The following is a 22,631-nucleotide window of genomic DNA, read 5'->3' as shown; positions in this document are numbered from 1 at the left end:
TGCTGTCAATTACAGCTGTTAAATACACTGGATATAGATTGTTTTGGGAGCCATTGATGCCAAACCTTTCATTGTTGAATTTCAGATGAAACCAGTATTATACAACACAAAATAAAAGAGTGTAAAACATCCTCCCTTCCTTTACACCTGAAATAAACAATCCACACTGCTAAATAGTCATTCATTTTCAATAGTAACTTGCGTGGCTTTATGTTGTCTTTGGTCACATACCGATATGAGGAGTGGATTAATGTTTCTTTCATTGCAAAAATGTAAATGCAGCATAAGCCTGCTGTACCACTTTGCTGCACCAACACTGTGTGAATGGCTAGTGGCACACCTACAATAAATAACAGCCTATATTCTTACAAAAGATGGTTCTTCAAGGGTTTCTTAGTAAAGACGATGGTTTTATGTAGAACCATGAACACATGCTTTACATGGTAAAATCATTCTTCAGATTGATGGACAATGTGTTGTATATTGTTCTATATAGAAGCTTTTTGAAAATGGTTCTCTATAGCACCAAAACCGGTTCTGCTGCTGTTGTGACAATGTCAAGTTTGTAACAATAGAAAAACCATTTTTGGTGCTAAAGAGAACCATATACGACACATTCTCCATCAATCCGAAGAACCATTTCACCATGCAAAGAACCATGCAATCATACAGGTCGTTCTTTGAGTATCAGTGGTTCTTTATGGAACCATTGTCTTTACTAATGGACTCTTGAAGAATAATTTTCACAAGGATCTTTGTCACCAAACATATGTCACCTGTATTTGGGCTAAGGGGGACCCGTATTGCTTTTGTGTCATTGCTATGGCAACCGCCCAGGTTGTTAGCCCCCTTCTTCTTCCTCCACCTCTTCCTCTTCATGCTCCTCCACGGCTGAGGTTGTGGAGGTCAACATGAAATTGTCCACCTGGACTTCCTCCTCATCTGATTGGATGATTGGAGTGTCCCTGCCTCCATCACTGTCGCCTTTGCTGGACAATGTGGAAGTGGACGAGGTTCTGGACTTGATTTGCTTTCGCTTCTGTCTGAAAACCACCTCACCATCGTCATCATCTTCCAACTCTTCATTGTCTTCCTCTGAAAAAAAGAGTCAGAAGCCTCCTGACAATCTGTTTACTTTCGAATGATGATGAATAAGAACCCAGACTGACAAAACAACTCGTTTTAAATCCATGCATTTTTTTATATTGAAGAATTTCTATTGTAAAAAAGTGAAATCTGTAAATTGTTTCTAAGACAAATATAATAGTGAAGGTGATGCCTATGGGCAGTCGTGGGCTGGAGGTTAGGGAACCAGCCTTGTGACTGGAAGGTTGCTGGTTTGATCCTCTCAGCTGACAGTATGTGATTGAAGTGCCCTTGAACAAGGCACCTAACCCCCAACTGCTCCCTGGGTGCTGTGTGTGTGTGTGTTGTTTCACTGCACGGAAGGGTTAAAAGAGGTCTAATTCTCATGTGTTCAGACACAGTTGGCTAAAAAGGTTCATTTCATGTATGAACCTCATATATCTATATCCCTTCTTATATATGCCCTATTTGGAAATAAAACATAAATTTTATAAATTAAAAAATTGTTTCTTGTTTTTGTTATAACAGCATCAATATATTGAACTTCCTAAAGCTGGTGGGGAAGCAGACTAGGTGGCCACACTTTTTTGGTCATTTCAAAATTCTATAGGTGTTATTTTAAGGTTTTCATTATCATTTTCCTTATTAAGAACCACATTGTGTTTGTAGGTGTGTCCAAACCTATGTAGGGGGTTTTGACCTACTAACTAACTATCATATCCATTTGCTTTTGTCCATCTTTATCAGTCGGTTTGGAGCTTCTTAAAGAGGATTTTTTAAGCTTTATTGAGTGTTTGAGATGTAAACAGTAATTCAAAGTGGTCTGCTTGGTTTGGTGTGAAATGGTTCAGATTTCTTTACAGTGGTGGTGATAGGAACCAGGGTTTGCCATGACTACAACACAAATATAGACATTTTATTTACTGTCCAAAACCACCAGTGAACCTATACGTGTCTTCTGAGTTTTATATGGAATGTTGATAGTGGGAAAATAGTGGAAAATTTGAAATAATAAGTTTTCTTTGGGGACTATATTTGAATATTATGTATCCCTCCACCATGAATGGAGCTTGAGGCCAAAATCTTCTCAAAACTATCGTAAAACAGTGTTTCAGTCCTCAGTCAGTGTATTCATAACTATTTCATGTAATAACTTTCCGTGAGGGAGATTTTTGAGGTGGATGTCTGGTTCCTATCACCACCACTGTGAGCAATTCTGACTCGGTAAGTTGCTCTAGAGCAGAGCATTTCACACCAAACCACTCTGAATGACTCTGTTTATAAGCCCATTTCCAAAAAATTTGGGACGCTCTGCAGAATTTATTTAAAAACAAAATGCAATGATGTGTAAATAATGTAAACCATATTTTTAAAGAAAAATACTACAAAGACAACATATCAAATGTTGAAACTGAGAAATTGTATTGTTTTTTGAAAAATATATGTCCACTGTGAATTTGATGCCACTACACTGCAAGCGTTTGGGAACTGAGGAGACCAACTGCTGTAGTTTTGAAAGATAAATATTTTCCCCTTCTTGTTTGATTTCAGCTGCTCCTCAGTTTGGGGTCTCATTTATGGTATTTTTCATTTCATAATGTGCCACATGTTATCAGTGGGTGACAGGACTGGACTGCAGGCACCTGGATGCTTTTACTCCACAGCCATGCTGTTGTAATGCATGCAGAATGTGGTTTTGCATTGTCTTGTGGAAATAATCAAGGCCTTCACTGAAAAAGACGTCGTCTGAATGGCAGCATATGTTGCCAAAACATGTATATATCGTTCAGCATTAATGGTACCTTCACAGATGTGCATGTCACACATACCATGTGCACTAATGCTCCCCTATACCATCATGAATACTGTCTTTTGAACTGTAAACTGATAACAAGTTGAGTGGTCTTTAGCCCACAGGACACAGTGTCCATGATTTCTTAAAAAGAAATTCAAATGTTGATTTGTTGGACCACTGGGCACTTTTCCACTTCTCCTCAGTTCATTTTAAATGAGCTCAGGCCCAGAGAAGGCAGCCGCATTTCTGGATCCTGTTTATATATGCTTTCTTCTTTGTGTTTTAGAGTTTTAACTTGCATTTGTGGATGCAGCAACAAACTGTTTTCACAGACAGTGGTTTTCAGAAGTGTTTCTGAGCCCATGCAGTGATTTCCACTACAGAATAATGTCTGTGTTTAATGCAGTTAAACTTCTGAAAGACTCAGCCTCTCTGAGATGCTTTTTTTATACCCAATTATGTTACTGACCTGTTGCCAATTAAGTGTTTTTTAAGCATTGCACAACTTTACCAGCCTTTTGTTGCTCCCGTCCCAATTTTTTTGGAACGTGTTATTAGCATCAAATTCAAAATGGACATACATTTTTCAATAAACAATAAAATGTCTCAATTTCAACATTTGATATGTTGTCTTTACGTTGCATTTTGTTTTTTATTTACATTTTACATAGCGTCTCAACTTTTTTGGAAATGGGGTTGTACATTTTTACCATTTAATTCTGCAGAAATATGGAAATTTTGGTGGAATTTCGCTTAGGGAGTGACCTTGTTTTCAGGCAATTGCATTATATGTAAAAGCATCAAAAAAGTGGAAGTTTCATATCATTTACTCTCCACTACAATAGAATCCAGATAGACACTCAGTCCCCTTGCAAAAGTAACTTTACCCTGAACACTTCCCTGACCCAATTTAACTGCTGAGATGTCGATGGTTTTATGTTTTATTATTTCAACAGATGCATATTCAAAACAAGTTATTTTCCAAAGTCCAAATCATGTCAAGGGAATATGACACTTAGACCTTCAGTTTCATTTCTGTGAATTTGAGTTTCTTGGAATTTTATTTGTTGTGACATGGTGATGAAATCTTTGTAGATGTTGTGTTGGGGGGAAGGGGGGGTCTTAACAAAATCTATTTCTGTTTTACCTCCAAAGCATCTAGAGGGAGGATGTGGAGGTGATTACGGGTTATTTAATAAGCCACAGTTTACTGTTTACTACACTCTTAAAAAAGATGGTTCTTCAAGGGTCCTTTAGTGAAGACAGTGGTTCTATATAGAACCATAAACACTAAAAGACCCATTTTCATGCTTAAATGGTTATCTGCATGCTAAAATAGTTCTCACACTGATGGAGAATGTGTTGTAAATGGTTCTATAAAGCACCAAAAAGGGTTCTGCTGTTATTGCGACAATGTCAATCACAGTAGAATGTATAAGTGTGTGTGGGCTCCTAATCTCAGCTGCTTACGTTTAAAGTACACCTGCAGTTTAAACCCAACTCAATTACACAACTGAGGTACATTGTGAACTTGATATAGTTTTAAGGCAAGATGATTGTAATTGAATATATTTCAGTATTTCATTAGAGCTGCCAAACAATTAAAATAATGAATCATAATTAGCTGTATTATGTGTAGTTGCAATTAATTGCATTTGTCTTGTTTGACCCAGTTTTTCCATTTACCATCAGAATTATCATGTGGTGCCCCCCCCCCAGTTGAAAAGGGTTCTACACAGTACCAAAAAGGTTCTTCTATACAGAACCATGAACACTAAAAAAACCTTTTGCATGATTAAATGGTTCTTCGCATGGCAAAATTGTTGTTCAGATTGATGGAGAATGGTTCTATATAGAACCTTTTTGAAAAGAGGTTCTAAATAGCACCAAAAAGGGTTCTTCTGTCAAGCCTGTAAAAATAGGTGCTATATAGAACTCTTTTCAAAAAGGTTCCATATAGATTGATATAAACCAGAACAAAAACATTAAAACCACTTCCTTGTATCAACACTCATTGTCGTCTTTATCAGGTCCACTGACCATATAGGAGGACTTTGTAGATCTGCAATTACAGACTCTAGTCCATCTGTTTGCATACTTGGTTACCTTGTTCTTCAATGGTCAGAACCCCTATATACAGAGCAGGTATTATTTGGGCGATGGATCATTCTCAGCACTGCAGTGACACTGGTGTGGTGTTAGTGTGTGTTGCGCTGGTGTGAGTGGATCAGACACAGCAGTGCTGCTGAAGTTTTTAAACACAGCAGTGTCACTGCTGGACTGAGAACCAAAAACATCCAACCAACAGTGTCCCGTGGGCAGCGTCCTGTGACCACTGATGGAGGACTAGAGGATGACTAACACAAACTGTGCGGCAGCAGATGAGCTATCGTCTCTGACTTTACATCTACAAGGTGGACCAACAAGGTAGGAAAGTCTAATAGAGTGGACAGTGAGCGGACACAGTGTTTAAAAACTTCAGCAGCACTGCTGTGTGTGATCCACTTACACCAGCACAACACACACTAACACGTCACCACCACGTCAGTGTCACAGCAGTGGGATTAATACTACTAATAGCAGCTGTACTTACTTTTGAAAGCTATAAATGGGAAAAAAAAATATATATATATATATATATATATATAAGAAATGACTGACTCTTAAAAGTAAGTGTTATAATCAGAAGTACAGATACTTTAAGATTAACCTGCCCAAACATACTAGCTAGTCTAGCTAGTCATACATAAAGTCTAGCTAAACCAGAGTTACTAGGGCTGTAATGAGCCATAATTAACTGCTGTGTCATTCTCATGTTCTAAGGCGTTTTACTTTCCTTCTCCAGCTTGTAAAACACTTAATGATGTGCTGTCATTAGACAAATACCAGAGATGAGTGTCGGTAATCATTTGTAACCCTGTGGCATGCTGTCTCCCTTACACATAAGAAATATGAGTCACTGACAGCCAGTTGTGCTTTGTGTGAGACAGTTTCACAAGTTTGGACGCACCCTACTGAATATGCTGAATGTTTTTCATAACTGTAAATACATTCTGATCTAAAAGTTAACTGTGAATTTTTTTATTTTAGAAGTCACTATCACACACAGAATCATACACAACCACAGACTCCAAACTCTCCGTAAAGAATGTAAATGAAGTGTAAATATAATTTTATGCACTAAAATATTTCTATGTTCTAACACACACACACACACCATCTAAACCACTTATCCTTCTGGGTCACAGTGGGGTGCTGGAGCCCATCCCAGCTGTCATTGGGCAGAAGGCAGGATGCACCCTGGACAGGTCACCAGTCCATCGCAGGGCAGACAGACAGACACACATATTCACACACACACTTAGGGGCAATTTAGCATGTCCAATTGGCCTGACTGCATGTTTTTTTTTTTTTGGACTGTGGGAAGAAAACCGGAGAACCCAGAGGAAACCCATGCAGACACGGGGAGAACATGCAAACTCGACACAGAGATGACCCCGGTCGCCCGGCTGGGAATCGAACCCCGGCAATTCTTGCTGTGAGGCAACAGCGCTATACACCACGCCACTGTGCCGCCCTGTTCTAAAATATTTAACACAATAATTAAATAGTCAAAAAGAGCAATAATTGCTGATTCTATAGAACCACAATACTCTTAAAAAAGATAGTTCTTCAAAGTTTCTTTAATGAAGACAATGGTTCTATTTAGGTCCAGGAGGTCTACATAGAACAATTTGTATGCTTGCAAGTTTCTTTACATGGTGAATTAGTTCTTCAGACTGATGGAGACTGTGTTGTGTACAGTTCCATATAGAACCTTTTTGAAAATGGTTCTATATTACACCAAAAAGAGCTCTGCTATAGTTACACTCTTAAAAAAGATGATCTTTCAAGGGTTCCTTAGTAAAGAAAATGGTTCTATATAGCACCCAAAAGGGTTCTTCTACTGTTATGATGTCAAGTTTGTAACAATAGAAGAACCTTTTTCAAAAAAGTCCTATATAGAACCATCTATAGCACATTCATGCACAATTTCTACCAATCTGAAGAACTCTTCATGATGCAAAGAAGCATTTAATCATGCAAAGAGTTCTTTGAATGTTCATGGTTCTATCTAGAACCATTGTCTTTACTGTATGATATTAAGCTTGTAACAATACAAGAACCATTTTTGGTGCTATATAGAACCATATGCACACATTCCATCAGTCTGAAGAACGATTTCACAATGCAAAGGACTATTTCAGCATGCAAAAGGTTCTATATGGAACTCATAGTTGTAAATAGATTATTGCTTTTACTAAAGAACCTTTGAAGAACTACCTTTTTCAAGAGTGTATGTAATGAATACAGCACAGTTTGGGACGGTATAGTGAACTATGTAGTGAACCGAGTGTGGTTTCACACTAACCCTGTAGAGTAGTTGTGAGAACACTATTATCATTGCCAGAGTTTAGGAAGACATCCAGAGCCTCGTGGTCAGAGATCTCCATAAGGTCTATATGCTCCAGGATGTCCACATTAACCTCCAATGATGAGATGCTTTCCATGGGAGCTACAAGAGAAAAACATGTTTAATCCAAAGCATTGAGAGCTGATCATTTACCATTTATTACATGAAAAATTATCAAAACGCTAAAAAAACCCAAAACACTATTTTAGTGTGGAAATGCTTTCATAAAAATGGAAATCCTGGGTAAAAGTATACATTTTTATACATATGAACTGATTGATGTGAAAAGTCAATCACTGATACTGATTTCAAGAAGGTAAAAATTCTAAAATATTTCAAAATAATTTGAATAATATAGCAGTAACCTATAAATTCATAAATTATATGCATTTACAGCCAACATTTGGCTGTTGTTCAAAAAGTATCTCCTTCCAGAATGTAATTTTCTTCTATAAGATTTATATTATAAAATTTCTGTGCTGTATAGCCTTTTTTGAAATGTTGATTCCATTGATACAGGGATATTATTATCATCATGACCCTGGATAAATTTACTGATGTTATTCAAGACTATCATCTTCATGTTGATCCTGGATAAATTTATTAATGTTGATTCAAGACCATCATCTTCATGTTGATCCTGGATAGATTTTTACTAAAGTTGTTCCAAGACCATCATTTTCATGTTGATCCTGGATAGATTATCTCATTCTGAATCAGGATCATCATCTTCATGTGGATCCTGCATAGATTTACTAATGTTGAATCAGGACCATCATCTTCATGTTGATCCTAGATAGATTTACTAATGTTGATTCAGGACAATTGTCTTCATGTTGATCCTGGGTAGATTTTACTAAAGTTGTTCCAAGACCATCATTTTCATGTGGATCCTGGATAGATTTTTACTAAAGGTGATTCAAGGCCTTTATCTTCATGTTGACCCTGGATCGATTTTTACTAAAGGTGATTCAAGAGCATTATCTTCATGTTGATCCTGGAAAGATTTTACTGAAGGTGATTCAAGACCATCATCTTCATGCTGATCCTGGATAGACTAACTAATGCTGAATCAGGACCATCATCTTCATATTGATCCTGGATAGATTTAATAATGCTAATTCAGGACCATCATCTTCATTTTGATCCTGGATAGATTTACTAAAGTTGATTCAAGACCATTATCTTCATGTTGATCCTGGATAGATTTACTAATGTTAAATCAGGACTGTCATCTTCATGTTGATCCTGGATAGATTAACTAATGTTGAATCAGGACCATCTTCTTCATGTTGATCCTGGATAGATTAACTAATGTTGAATCAGGACCATCTTCTTCATGTTGATCCTGGATAGATTAACTAATGTTGATTCAAAACTATAATCTTCATATTGATCCTGAAAAGATTTACTAATGTTAAATCACATTAGTGAAGACTACCAAGAGTCCTCATCTAACATTTAATTGAATCATGAAAGAGGTGGACCTTCAGTCTTTTCATCAAATTAAAGAGTAAGTTATAGGAGCACTATGCTCTACCTCTGTGTGAAACTTTTTGGGGAGCCTCTGAAAATGTCAGCTAGCTACATGTAACAGTGCTCCTGTGTGTATAAATGGTTTGAGTGCAGCTATAAAGATATGAGTTTTGTTTTAAACTGTTTTTTTTGTTGCTCGTTTGGCCTTGTTTTAATCTAAATGCTGATGTAAACATCTAGCCCATGACATTTCGATCTAGACTATCTTTTGTAATTTGGGGAAAACTACAAAGATACTTAATCCTGTAAAAATTGGACAATCAAATCCCTAACAATTTACATTAACAAACCTCCATCAGTAATTCTAATCCAGCACTTAACTGCAAGGAATTACATTCACCATATTGATGCTGACAAATCTATGAAACCTTAATATCAGCTGATTTTAACAGTGAAATGCCACCTGTGTGTGTGTGTCTGTGTTGAACAGGTCACTAATGACCTAATAAACAAAAGAATAAAGCAAAATCAATAATTGCTACTGACGTTTCCTGCTGTTGATATGAAGATGATTAGCAGACAAGTAGATGTCCACATCATGCTGGAGAACTTCCTCAAAAAATCGCTCTCTCTCTCTCAGCTTTACTGAGGCTGCCTCCATGTCAAAACCTTTCTGAGAATGATCTGGCCCAGCTGGGCGTCAAAAACAGAGGGCGAGAAAGAAAGAGAGGGAAAGATTGAAAACATTAATACAATCATATAAATGTAGATATTGTGATATAAAGTGAGTCTGTTCTACAGTTTCTCTTTAGGTTGAAGCTGCTTCTTTACAAACAATACTGGATCATCACATGCCGTCGAAGAAAACATGAATGGAATGATGTATCAGGAGATATTAGAGGAGAATTTAATCTCATCAGCCAAGAATCTGAGCATTTTAATGACAATGACGCCAAACATACAGCCAAAATAACTGAAGGTTGGTGTCTAAAAGAAGGTAAAGGTGCTCGCATGGGTCCATCTTCTGACATGAATCCCATTGAAAATTTGAAATTGTTAGTGTAACTCTGGGACCCTCGTAACCTCAGGGGGAAATTGAGCATGGTTTGCCAAGAGGAATAGGCCAAGTCATTAAATATACGTTGTTCATGAACTTAATTAAATGCATCTAATCTTGTTAATTGTGTGTTTGTGTATTACAGAAAGTAAAAGTTTTAGTAGTGAAATCACTCTATGCTGTGTTTGTGTTGCTGTAGTTCTACTGAAACTGTTCCCTAAAGCATTATGACTCATCAGAGACGCCGTAATTCATCTGTATAGTTGTACATGAGTAACTGCACTTCTGCCAATATGCAAATACTGCTTATGCTGGCACACATACAAAAGCAAACACTGTTTTTGGAGTCATTAGAGTGTTTGTGATTTGCTCTGACACACACACACACACACACACTTATCTGCCATCTTCAAAGTTGGTGAAGGGTTGTTTCTCAGTGAGTCATTCTCAGTGGCGCGTGTCAGAGAACTCTACCATGCTGGTTGCCACATCCACAGAGTTGTGTTTGAAGTAAAACTGTAAGTGGACTCTGATACCAGCATTAGAGAACCTAATCAGCTACGTTTCACCATCAGCTTCACTGCAGAACTAGGGCTGCATTGATAACATCAGTTGCGCTTGGCATCAGGCCGATCTAGTACCGCAGGTACTTGTTCTTGTGTTAGGCCGATACTGCAGTATGATGATATGAAGCGGTCAGGGCAGATTTAGTAATTCTGCAGCACTGGGCAAATACAGGAATGTCGCCCCCTAGATGCACAATTTTAAGGTAGCTGAGTTTTAAGCTACACTACACACTTCAAAATGATGGTTCTTCAAGGGTTCTTTAATTAAAAAAATGTTCTATATGCACCATTTGGGCATGGTGAAATGGATCTTCAGATTGATGGAAAATGTGTTGCATAAGGTTCTATATAGCACCAAAAAGGGTTCTGCCACTGTTACAAGCTTGTCGCATTACTTTCAACACATTAATCACCTACATTTTTTGGCAATATACACTATTAAAAGTATTTTAATAGTGAAGAAACTGGTTCTAAATAGAATCATGAACACTCAATGAACCCTTTGCACGATTAAAGGGTTCTTTGCATGGTGAAGAAGAAACCTTTTTGGTGCTATACGGAGCACCATCTGCAGCACATTCTCCATTAATCTGAAGAACCTTTCATTAACTGTGCAAAAGGTTCTTTGAGTGTTCACTGTTCTATATAGAAACATTTTCTTCACTAAATAACCTATGAAGAGCCAAGAAATATGCTTCAAACAAGCAAACTGATCTGCCAGCACAGTGAAATAATTTGGTATGTTGTAACATTGAAGTAAAGTAATGAGTAGTGAGATTACCTTTTCTAGGAGGTAAGAAGTAATGTAATCTCAAAGAAAACTAAGAAAACTGTGTACTGGGAGCTTCATGGCATGAGTTTCCATGGTTGAGCAGCTTTATGCAAGCCTTACATTACCAAGCACGAAACCAAGTGGCAGATGGAGTGGTGTAAAGCACTTTGGAGCAGTGGAAACGCATTCTGTGGAGAGATAAATCACACTTTTCTATCTGCCAGTCTGATGGATGAGTCTGGGTTTGGCGAAAGCCAGGAGAACGTTACCTGCCTGACTGCATTGTGCCAACTGTAAAGCTTGGTGGAGGAGGGATAATGCTATGGGGTTGGTTCTCAGGGGTTGGTCTAGGCCCCTTAGTTCCAGTGAGAGGAAAACTTAATGCTTCAGCAGACCAAGACATTTTGGACAATTCTATGCTTCCAGCTTTAAGGGAACAATTTGGGGAAGACCCTTTTCTGTTCCAGCATGACTGAGCCCCAGTGCACAAAACAAGGTCCATAAAGGCATGGCTGGGTGAGGTTGGTTGGTATGGAAGAACTTAACTGGCCTGCACAGAGCCTTGACCTCAACTCGATCAAACACCTTTGGGATGAATTAGAATGGGGATTGTGAGCCAGGCTCTCTTATCCAACATGAGTGTCTGACCTTACAAATGCTTTTCTGGATGAATGGCCAAAAATTCTCACAGACACACTCCAAAATCTTGTAGAAAGCTTCCCAGAAGAGTGGAAGCTGTTATATCTGCAAAGGGGGACCAACTCCATATGAATGCCTATGGATTTCGAATGGGATTCATAAAAGCTCCTGTAGGTGTCTCAAACCTTATCTCCATGATCTAGATTATCACTTTATTGCCTTTTCTTTACCTGTCTCTTTACACTGTTGTGTCATCATGTAAAAATGTGGAATTGTTCATTATAGCCATGACCAGATGGTGGCGCTGTATTGAAATTTCTAAAAAAAAACTGCAATCCGAAAAGCTCAGATCTCTTGAACGATAAAATTTGAAAAAAAAGAAATAATATTCATTCATATTAAGACAACTTGTCCAGGGTTTATCCTGCCTTCTGCCCAGTGACAGCTGGGATAGGTTCCAGCATGAAGACATGAAGAGATAGAAGATTCTAACATAGGTCTTTAGCATTTACTAAGATGAAGGAGAGAGAGAGAGAGAGAGAGAGAGAGAGAGAGAGAGAGAGAGAGAGAGAAAGAGATAGGTTGATAAATTAAGGTAAAAACTTGCTCACAAGGTCTACGCATGCGTGGCCATGAATACCTTTTTAATTTATTGCAATTACTCTTAATAGTTGCAAATAACAGCATGTGTAAAACATATATATGTTTTAAAACAGATTATTTAACATCAATATATACAGTACATTTAATTTCTATTTTAACCTCACTAGTTAACCAATCAAACTTTGGCATGTGGCTCTTATGGCTCCACAGCAGAACTAGATTTTTAGGTAAAAATAAAATAATCCTCCTCTGCAGTAAAATAAAGATCTGCTGATCGGTCTAACACAGGTTTAACAATAAATGGTCTTAAATGCTGGAGTTAATGTAGAACTGCTAATTCACCCTTTAACCCTGAAGGTTGGTGCGCAGACTGCGGCATACTACCAATGCAGACAACAATCTTGTCTAGCTAGTAGCTAATGAAACAGCAAAGAGAAAGATTTAAGACGAACATCGATAATTTGGAGACAAGTGGATGTATTTGCATTTATAACACATTTAATCTGCAATGAGAAACTGACAAATACTGAAAAGTCACGAGGCTGAAGTCAGCTTCACATTCACTAGCTTCTTGTTTGAATTTTCCCGTTCCACCAAATTCAAACAAGAAGCTGGCAAACGAGAAGTGACTTCAGCCTTGTAAAAACCGTTTCCGTTTATATTTTTTAATCTATACTAGGACATTAACTAGCACATATTAAGACATATTTTCAGCCAAGATGATAAAATGTTACTTCAATAAATTGGATTCTAGGCAGATTGTTTTTTGGTGAGACGACAAAATGGCTCTTCTTAATATTTGGGTTGCCAACCACTGGACTAGACTTTATATCATCACTCTTCTCTTCGTGTGTGATACATTTGGATTTGGATAAAGGGGTTGTTTTTGAGCACAAAACATTTGTCATGTGTTTTTTTGTATTTTTGGGGGATTTTTTTTTTTATTGATAGCTAAATTAGCTTTGTAGATCCAGCAAATATCACACACCAAACATGCTTTAGGTGATGGATTTCATTCAAGATAAGAAGGTAAACTAAGTAAATAAAACTGTTTTTGGGGTTTTCTAATCCTGCATGCACACTGTTGGCAACAAAAGGTGAAAAGAAGACTTCACTCTAACTCTCCACCGGCGAACAGCTGAAGGCTGCCCGAGTGACACTGAGTGATTTTATTGGTCTAAGGTTAGGCTTCATGCTGATTTCTGACAGATTTGTTTAGCTTCTTCTCTTGGAGGCGTTTGACAATGATGCATTCACATGGATTATGTAACTCTCAGTGCCCAAAGTCATAGCTTTATCTTTACCGTGTCATTAAGCTCACAGAATAACAAAAGCTCACACTGTAACACTTGCTCATGAAGACTAGTGGCTGTGTACTTATTCAAACTCATTCAGCAGCTGCCCTTTCAGTGACCCCTTTAACTCCAAAGAGAAAGACTCAGTTTCTGGCTCAAGAGTCCAAAGGAGACACTAAGAGTGTATTAAGGAGATGTATGTTCCAGTTCTAATGCGCAAACCACATTTCCAATACAGACACTGAATTTTGTCATGTTGATAACATTCCTAATGTCACATGAATTGGAAATTTAAAACCAAGATTGCTGATCCAATATTTTGATGGAAGTTTGACATACTGTTTGGATACTGACCTGATATTTATCAATATCTAGATTAACTGTATTTGTGCCTTAGATATTCGAGACTCGACTCAGACTTCCACCTCAGAGACTCGATTAGGACACACATCACAGAGTCTCAACTCACACTTCAGAGCCTCAAGACTCGACTTGGGCTCACACCTCAGAGACTCAACTCAGACTCGCACAGCAGAGTCTCAACTTGGACTCACACTTCAGAGACTCGAGACTTAATTTGGACTCACACCTCAGAGACTCAAGTCTCAACTCGGACTCACATCTCAGAGACTCAAGACTCGACTCACAGCTTAGAGGCTTGAGTCTTAACTTGGACTTACATTTCAGAGACTCGACTCAGACTTGTACCACAGTCTCAACTTGGACTTACTCCTCAGAGACTCATGACTCGATTTAGACTCACACTTCAGAGACTCATGACTCGATTTGGACTCACGTCTCAGAGACGCAAGACTTGACTCAGGCTCACACCTCAGAGACTCGAGACTCGACTCAAACTCCCACCTCAAAAATTCGACTAGGACACACACCTCAAAGACTCGACTCAAACTCGCACCTCCAAGACTCGACTCAGACTCTCACCTCAAAGCCTCGACTAGGACACACACCTCGGGGACTTGACTCAAACTCGCATCTCAGAAACTCGAGACTCGACTCAGACTCCCACCTCAGAGACTCGACTAGGACATACACCTCAGAGACTTGATTCAGACTTGCACCTCAGAGACTCAAGACTCGTCTCGGACACACACCTCAGAAACTCGAGACTTGACTTGGATTCTGACTCACTCCTCAGAGACTCATGAATTGACTCAGACTTGCACTCGCACCTCAAAGACTCGACCTAGACTCGGGCTTGCACCTCAGAGACTTGTGACTTGACTCAGACTCATGCTAAGGTAAAATTTTTGAGCACTTCTATTGGTCCATACATCATGAAAGTTAAAGTGCAGCTGGCATTTTCAAATGATTTAAAGTAATTTTAAAACATTCTAAATTACTTAAGTTCTTATTTTCTTACATTTTGATCATTTGTAATTGATTATATCTTCAACTATTCTGAACTAAAACATACACAACATACAGTACACAGACAGCTGTGTTTGTATAGGATTCATTCTGCAGTTTGTAAGTGAACTGGTCACATGATCACTGGGGTCCACTCTGCAGCTTTAAAGAATTAAAAGAGAATGTTTCTGTACATCATCATTCAGATTAATCACTCAGCATCAGCATTAACCCTAACTGGGGCAGTGTGTGAGTATATTTATGTATATGTGGGTATGTTTATGTATGTGAGGTTATAGCAGTAAATATCTATTATGTAACTCATGCCTTCATTCCTCAACTGGTAGTTGGTGAAGTTCTCAGCTCTCAGGTTCACAGTTAAGGTGAGCGCTCAGTATAGAATGTGTGAAATGAAACCCTACAACAATTATGGCATTAAAGCTAAAGCAGTCCCACACTGTGAGAAGTGCTTAAAGCCCTGCAGCTGGAGTTACTGACTCAGAGCCATCACCCCCGCAGGACAGGATTAGCATGACTGACACACAGAAAGTAAGAATGCATGTGCTGTGCTAGCTAATATTCCTGACTGCTCTTCTAACCCTCTACAGCACTGCAACAAATCAACAAATAAGAGCAAACATACTAATATAAGCGATCAATATTTGAAGATACAGCACACTAAACTAAATTGAACTGATTTGTCCACATTTCTTACATAGCGAATCTTGTGAGGTTGGACAAACTTTACAGTATGCTGCAAAATCCCATTCAACTTAAAGAGAATCTGTAGAACAGACTCAGTTTATATCACAATACCTACATTTAGAGTCAGTTATTCATTCAACCTAATGGGAAACTGTAGAACGGACTCAGCTTATATCACAATACCTGCATTTAGAGTCAGTTATTCATTCAACCTAATGAATATTAGCATATATCGGGTGTTATTATTTTAATTTTCTATTAATATAAGCCCATTTTACAATGCACTGCACTGCAATTCCAAGAATGCACTGCAACGTAATGTGCGCTTCGACTCTCCCAACAACAATCTATGGAACAGCTGTTACACCACAAAAAGAGAAGATGGCAGGTGTCTAGTTCAAGCAAACAGGCAAGTTTAGAAAAATATTTAAAGAGGTTTAACAGTTATTTCTAGCAAATGAAACCTTGTTTTGTTAATGTAGCCATTGTTATATGTATGAATCAATGGTGAGGAAAGCAGCTAGCCTGAAGATTCATATTGTACAGCCATGGATGTTCAGAACCATCAATACTCAAGACAATAAATGAACAGAAGAGTAAATATACACAACTAAAACACAGGACTGCAAAACAGTATACCTGAATAGGGGTTCCATAGCAGCGTTTAAACCCTCTGTGCTCTGAGGTCGTTTTCTTGACTTGTTCATATCTTCTTAAATGCTCCTTTAAAGGCTCTTCATATAACATGATACTCATATGTTTCATATCTAAATGCTCCATTATCTTCATCACTACTTTCCAAAACCGCTGCAACAACTTCAGCAGCTGTAAACTCTCTGCACGCCATTTCACACGTGTCTCCATTGTGGACTGGCGTGATGGGTCAGTCCTTAGTGATCTCCTGAGTGTCCATTGATCAGATTCACACAAAATGTAGGTGGACAGACGAATCCACCAGTTCCACACGGTGAGAGGCAGATGATTTGTATCTCAGCCTCTCTTCATAGCCTCATAACTCTGGATGTGAGTCACGTACGACATCATGATAAGATGAAATGAAAAGGGCGACTTTACAGATTCTGGAAATGTTTGAACTGTATTTCTGGATTATCACAATGATAGAGAAACAGATATAGAAACATCAAATTTGACACATGGAACATTAAGATTAGATGTGCAGTCTACATTTAGACATATTAGCTATGTTTACATGCGAAGATTTTTGCCAATGCAAATGAATACATTCCGATTACAGATTCAGCCTGAGGTGTTTATATGCTCACTCTACTCAACAATCTGATGGAAAATCTTCATTTACATGCGCACTACAAGTAATCTGATCCAAAATATTGTGCATGCGTGGAGTACCACTTAGTGTAAACGTTACCATGACAGCGATCATCACGTGAGGTCCAGTCCGAGTGAGATGAGTTTCTAGTTGGCGCGCTGGAGTTTTTAATTACTTCAAAATGATGTCAGACTCAGGAAAACATCCTTCACATGCACTTATTAAAGAAGGTCGAGAGAGGAAGACGTCCGTCCCACTGCTGTCTTTTAAAGATCAAAGCATAAACTCCGTCTCCTCTGCAGACCAGTTTCTGCTCCCGTCATGTTGAACGTTATAAACTTTTGCCAGAGCCTGTCCGTGGCCGCGAGCAAGTGTTTTTGTTCATGTTTTCATACTCAACAAAGAAAAATCCAAAATATGATGAGCATTGAGAAGTTTTGTTCCAAATAAGAGGACGAGATCAGGATAAAAATATGATAAGATTGAGGCCTTTTGGATCTGTGAACTTAAATGATAAATTCTCACTGTGTTTGAGGCTGAAATGTCAAATGTACCCATATATGTAATGAACTTTTCTCATTTTCCAGCTTTCTAAAGCAGGTAGAGCTGATATAAGCAGTATTAACCCCACTGAGGATCCTCTGTGTTTGCTAATACTTATGGCAATTCATTAAATTCTTTAGTTTTCCCGATGAAGATGAAGTTGCCGAGTGTTATTGCATCACTAGTAAGAGTACTGGAATATAAACTAAGATGGTGTGTTGATGTGTTGATTCCTACTTTTAGAATTATTACCTTGCAGAGAGTTTAATGTAAGCTATAAGCTGTAAGAAATGAATGCTATTAGCATTTATGTTAGTGGCCACACTTGCAGCTGTAGCTAACAACAATTTAGCAAATTCTTTACTCTTCCAGATGAAGATGAAGTTGCCCAGCACTTTAAAATCACATATAAGAGCACCAGAATGTAAACTAGGATGGTATGTTAATGTGCTTATTGTTAGTTTTAGACTTATTGCTTTGTAGAGAGTCTGACAAAAGGCAACATAAGCTAGCTAAGTAGCTAATACTATGCTAGCAGCCACAAAATGAGTGTTTTTGTTCATATTTTCACATTTAAAAGACATTTTTGAGTGTGTGTGCAGGACAGTGCTGTGAAGAAGTGGTAAATTTATCAAACTGGAAATATCAGCTTTTTAATAAAGCTTTGTGTGAACCAAACGTCAACCTTCACTCACTGATGCTGAAAGCTGCTTTCAGCTAATCAGATTTAAGCTTTGCTCTATGTGACTGCGCTCTATTGATTAGCCTCATGAACTGAAACCTGAGCCAGACTAGTGGAGAGCCGTTAGCTGTTTTAGCTCAGGCTCTTAACCCCAGGTCTGAACTTATCATCCTATTACGTCTACCTTTCCTGGAAACACACTTTAAGCTGACCACAACAGGCCGTATAGGCTCAGTGCTGATTACATGAATGGAAATGTCTGATTGTGTGAAACTGGTTAGTGAAGTTATGAATATAAGTGATCAATCTGGAATATTATTGCAGGATTTATTTGAATATTCTTATTGGATTGAATACTTCTCACTCTTATTTTGCCCTGTCCCAACTTTTTTTATTATTCAAAATTTGTTTATATTTACAAAAAACAATCAATTTGGTCTTGCCAAAACATCAAAAATAATTTCTTTGTACTTTTATCAGTTAAATAAAGATTCAACATGGTTAATAAATCACAGGGTTTGCATGTATATGTATCTCATTTTAAAAGTTATGGTACACTGTAAAAAAAAAACCAATCTGTTAAAATATACGGTAAAAATCTGGCAGCTGTGGTTGCCAGAAATGTATTGTAATAATATGACAGCAATGTTTATTGCAGCAATACAGTGAATTTTTCCCTGCCTGTATATTTTACAGTAAATGACATTTGTTTATTTGAAGTAGAGATTTTTTGCTGTTAATAAAATGGCCAAGATTTTTTTACTTTTACTAATAAAGATGCAGTACTGCTGTATACTAAGCATATTTTTTCTGAGAAATTTACAGTAAAACACTGGCAGCAGCGGTTGCCAGAGATATACTGTATAAAAAGTGTATTGATGTACCCTATATAACAGCATTTTTTCTATAAATGCAGCCACTTTATTGTAAAATACTGGCAGCTGTGTTTGGCAGAAATATACATTTTAAGCTAAACAAAGCTGAAATTGGAGAGTCATTTCAACAATGACAGTTTTGATTTAGCAGTGACACAGTGTTATTTAAAAAATCTCTCTTTCTAGACAAATTATCACTGCTATATAGTATTGTTTTTTATGAAAATTCAACTTATCTACTAGTGAATATATTGAACAGTTTGATGGTAAGGTTGATTTAAAAAATAACTGTTTCTTCATTACTTTTGATGGTAGATGTAGTTTTACCAATTGTTACTGTAAAAATCACAGGATTGGTTTGTATCACTATGTATGGCATTCGGATGTTTCAGAAACAGTATTGACAAAGATAAAGTGAGACACCTCTCTGTGGTGAACTGAAGTGATACAAACACCTTTATTTCTGAGGTTAGTAACCATCCATAAGGCAAAAGCAGAACTTGCTTTATCCAGTGTTTACACACTTCCATGTTTTGTGAAAAGGATCTATTGTTTTCTCCAGTAAGAAGATCATTACAGTGATCAACTCTGTTGAACAAATGCATCAAGTTTGTGTACCTCTATACACTTTGAGTATACTATTGATCTACTTAAAGGAAAACTCTTTTTAATTTTTTTAAATTTTTAAAAGTTCTACAGAATTAAATGGTCTTTTCACTGGGGTTAAGCAGCAGTGTATCGAGCACAGCATACTAGAACCACATGAAAGTAACCTTTATGCTGTTAAGTGGTTTCATTTTTAATGTTGTTGCCTTTGGCTGCCACTCAGTTCAGGATTATCATCACTGCATCAACAGCACAGAGATTTACAGCAGTTGGAGCCTCACAGCAGAAACAGGTTAAAAGGAAATCAGACAAGCTGAGGCAAATCCAACGCTCTTACACTGGAATCACTAACTAGGAAACTGGATGCTTTGGATTTTGAGTGGTAATTCAGTGGAAAATCAAGCCCCCCCCTTCCCCTTCCCACAAATGCAGAGGTTCAGCCAGGACATGTTTGGTGTCTAAAATTTGCTTCTTTAGTTTGAGCCCTGGACCTACAAGGCTAATGTGAAGAGTTTATACCCCAACAATTAGCATTATAAGATTATACCACACCAATGGACAAAGAGACAAAACTCAGCCTGTCACTGCATGAAAACTGATGATTCTAGGAATTCATTGACCTGCACCATTCCCATGAAATTTCAGTGTCCGGGATGTGTACGGCCATTTCTGTATCTTGTCTGTGCAGCTCCAAACATCCCCGAACATGCGTTGTGTTTGAGATTTCTGGATACAGTACACATAAAGAAGGTGCCTTGACATTTCTGGTGGACATTTCACCTACAAACTGCACAAATACTTAAAATGTAATCACACTTAACACCCCATATGGAAAATATGTATATATTCAAATGTATTTATCAAATACAGTTTTGCAATCAGTCAGACTGAGTGGCAAAATGTTCTTCAACAATGCTGCGTTTATAAGGAGAAACACTAAAAAAAGTGATTATCTCCTTAAATTTAAGGGAGCAGGACTCAGCAGTAAAATATAAAATCTTGTGGCCATTGTGATCTTGAAAGTTTCTCCACTCCATGTTTAACTTTAAGTTATCTGGCTAACTGTCTAAATGTGCTTTATGGAGTAACGGTACAACTTCTAAAGGAAACCTGGGTTTGTTTTGTTGAGTGAACACTGTGCAACACAGGATCAACAGGAAGTAACATACTGTGACATATTAGCAGATAGTCAGGCAGATATGAGCGAAGAAGTCACTGAGGTAGCAACCAGAACAAGTGCCGCATCAGCAAGGCGGCAGCAGACATCTATTGGAGGATGAACAACATCTTGTCCTCGATATCCATCTCACCTTCATTTTGATACCCACATTGATCTACGCCAGTGAGATGTCCAAGACCTGAAGGCTCTAAACACCATGGCACGATTCTGAAACCCTCACCAGAGACTGAAAAGGGAGAAATCTTGCTGCTCAATATGTTACATAGCATAGGAGGATCTAAGTCCAGATAAAGTCCTGTGATGTTCACTTTTCATTCATTGTCCAAGACCATCAGAAAGACCAGTGGAACTCTCTCTCCCTCTCTCCCTCTCCCTGCCCTCTCAGCTCTCCCCATCTCTCTCTCCCTCTCTCCCTCTCTCTCTCTGCCCTTGCTGCTCTGTCTCTGCTGAAGTACACAGGTGATTAGTCTGATGATGTAATGTTCTCCTCTCCAGTCTTATCTCATGTTGTTCTTTACAGCTCTCTGTAAACAAACACAGTCATCTCATCTCCATCAGCTACCAACCTGAACAGTATAACATCAAGAACTTGAGCTCTGCTCTTCTGGAAATGCTTTGAAAATGGTCCTGTATGGCACCAAAAAAGGGTTCAAATATTGCTGCAAGGTTAACATCATAACAAGAGCAAAACTATTTTTGGTGCTATATAGAACCACATACAACACATTCTCCAGTCTGAAGAACCTTTTCACTATGCAAAACCAGGCATGCAAATGGTTATTTGAGTGTTCCTAGTTCTATATAGAACCACTGGCTTTTCTCAAGAACCCTTGAAGAATCAGCTTTAAGACTGTACTTGAACACAATGAAAACACAATTACAAATGTTGACCTGCTCGTTGACCTATGAAAATGAACATCCAACTCAATTCCAGTTTAATAAATCATACACATCAAGATATGTTTTATCAACATTAATAAAGACAGAAAATGCAGAGCTGGACTGAGGGAGCTTAAATCAGGGAAAACTGGAAAAAAGGCCTAAAATACTCACATGAGAGATGTTTGTTGTAGTTTGTTGCTCCTGATGTTGACATGTTGCCTTGTGGGAAGAGCTGATGATGATGTGTTTACGAGTGGAGCTCCCTCCTCGGTTCTGCAGAGGCACTGGTCATCTTTCACCTCCAGTTAATTTCCACAGTGCTGAGGTTTGTAGGTTTAAAAGTGACCAAAGCAGATCTTCTCTTTACCTCATTCTTTCTCTCTTTTCATTCTTCTTCCATCTCAGTGCATACAAAACATCCTCTGTCCTTAGCTGTTGCTCGCTCTTTATCTCTCTCTATCTCTCTCTCTCTCTCTCTCTCTCTCTCTCTCTCTCTCTCTCTCTCTCTCTCTCTCTGTCTGTCTGTCTCTCTCTCTCTCTCTTTCACACTCCCCTGAATGTGGGTTAAAGAGTGCTGGCCTGTACCAAGTGGTCAGTTTTAGGGGGTAAAGCTGACTAAAGCCAGGGTTATTGCATAATCTGGAGGGAAAACCAAGATTAAAGAAACAAAAACAATTTCTCTGCAACATTCAACCAAAATACTGTAAATATTCTGAATGTGTTCCAGCAAAAAACATATATTTTTATTATAGTATGTGAT

General features: G+C 38.1%; 1 protein-coding gene across 2 annotated transcripts; it reads right to left on the bottom strand.

The window, feature by feature from the left end:
* Window positions 1-616: 616 nt before the first annotated feature.
* LOC118823121 (dysbindin-like) lies at window positions 617-22,373 on the bottom strand. Of its 2 annotated transcripts, XM_036592530.1 has the most exons (5): window positions 22,043-22,373; window positions 21,120-21,215; window positions 9,357-9,503; window positions 7,293-7,436; window positions 617-1,095 (listed from the first exon to the last, which is right to left on the bottom strand). In XM_036592530.1, the coding sequence occupies exons 1-5, from the start codon at window positions 22,083-22,085 to the stop codon at window positions 842-844; spliced, it is 684 nt and encodes a 227-aa protein (XP_036448423.1). In that variant the 5' UTR covers window positions 22,086-22,373; the 3' UTR covers window positions 617-841. The 2 variants fall into 2 exon arrangements, with proteins under 2 accessions (XP_036448423.1, XP_036448424.1); XM_036592531.1 differs by lacking the exon at window positions 21,120-21,215.
* Window positions 22,374-22,631: the final 258 nt, after the last annotated feature.

Source organism: Colossoma macropomum, unplaced genomic scaffold (genome assembly GCF_904425465.1).
Source record: "Colossoma macropomum unplaced genomic scaffold, Colossoma_macropomum, whole genome shotgun sequence".
NCBI classification, from domain to species: Eukaryota; Metazoa; Chordata; class Actinopteri; order Characiformes; family Serrasalmidae; genus Colossoma; species Colossoma macropomum.
This window is presented reverse-complemented; position numbering and strand designations above follow the sequence as displayed.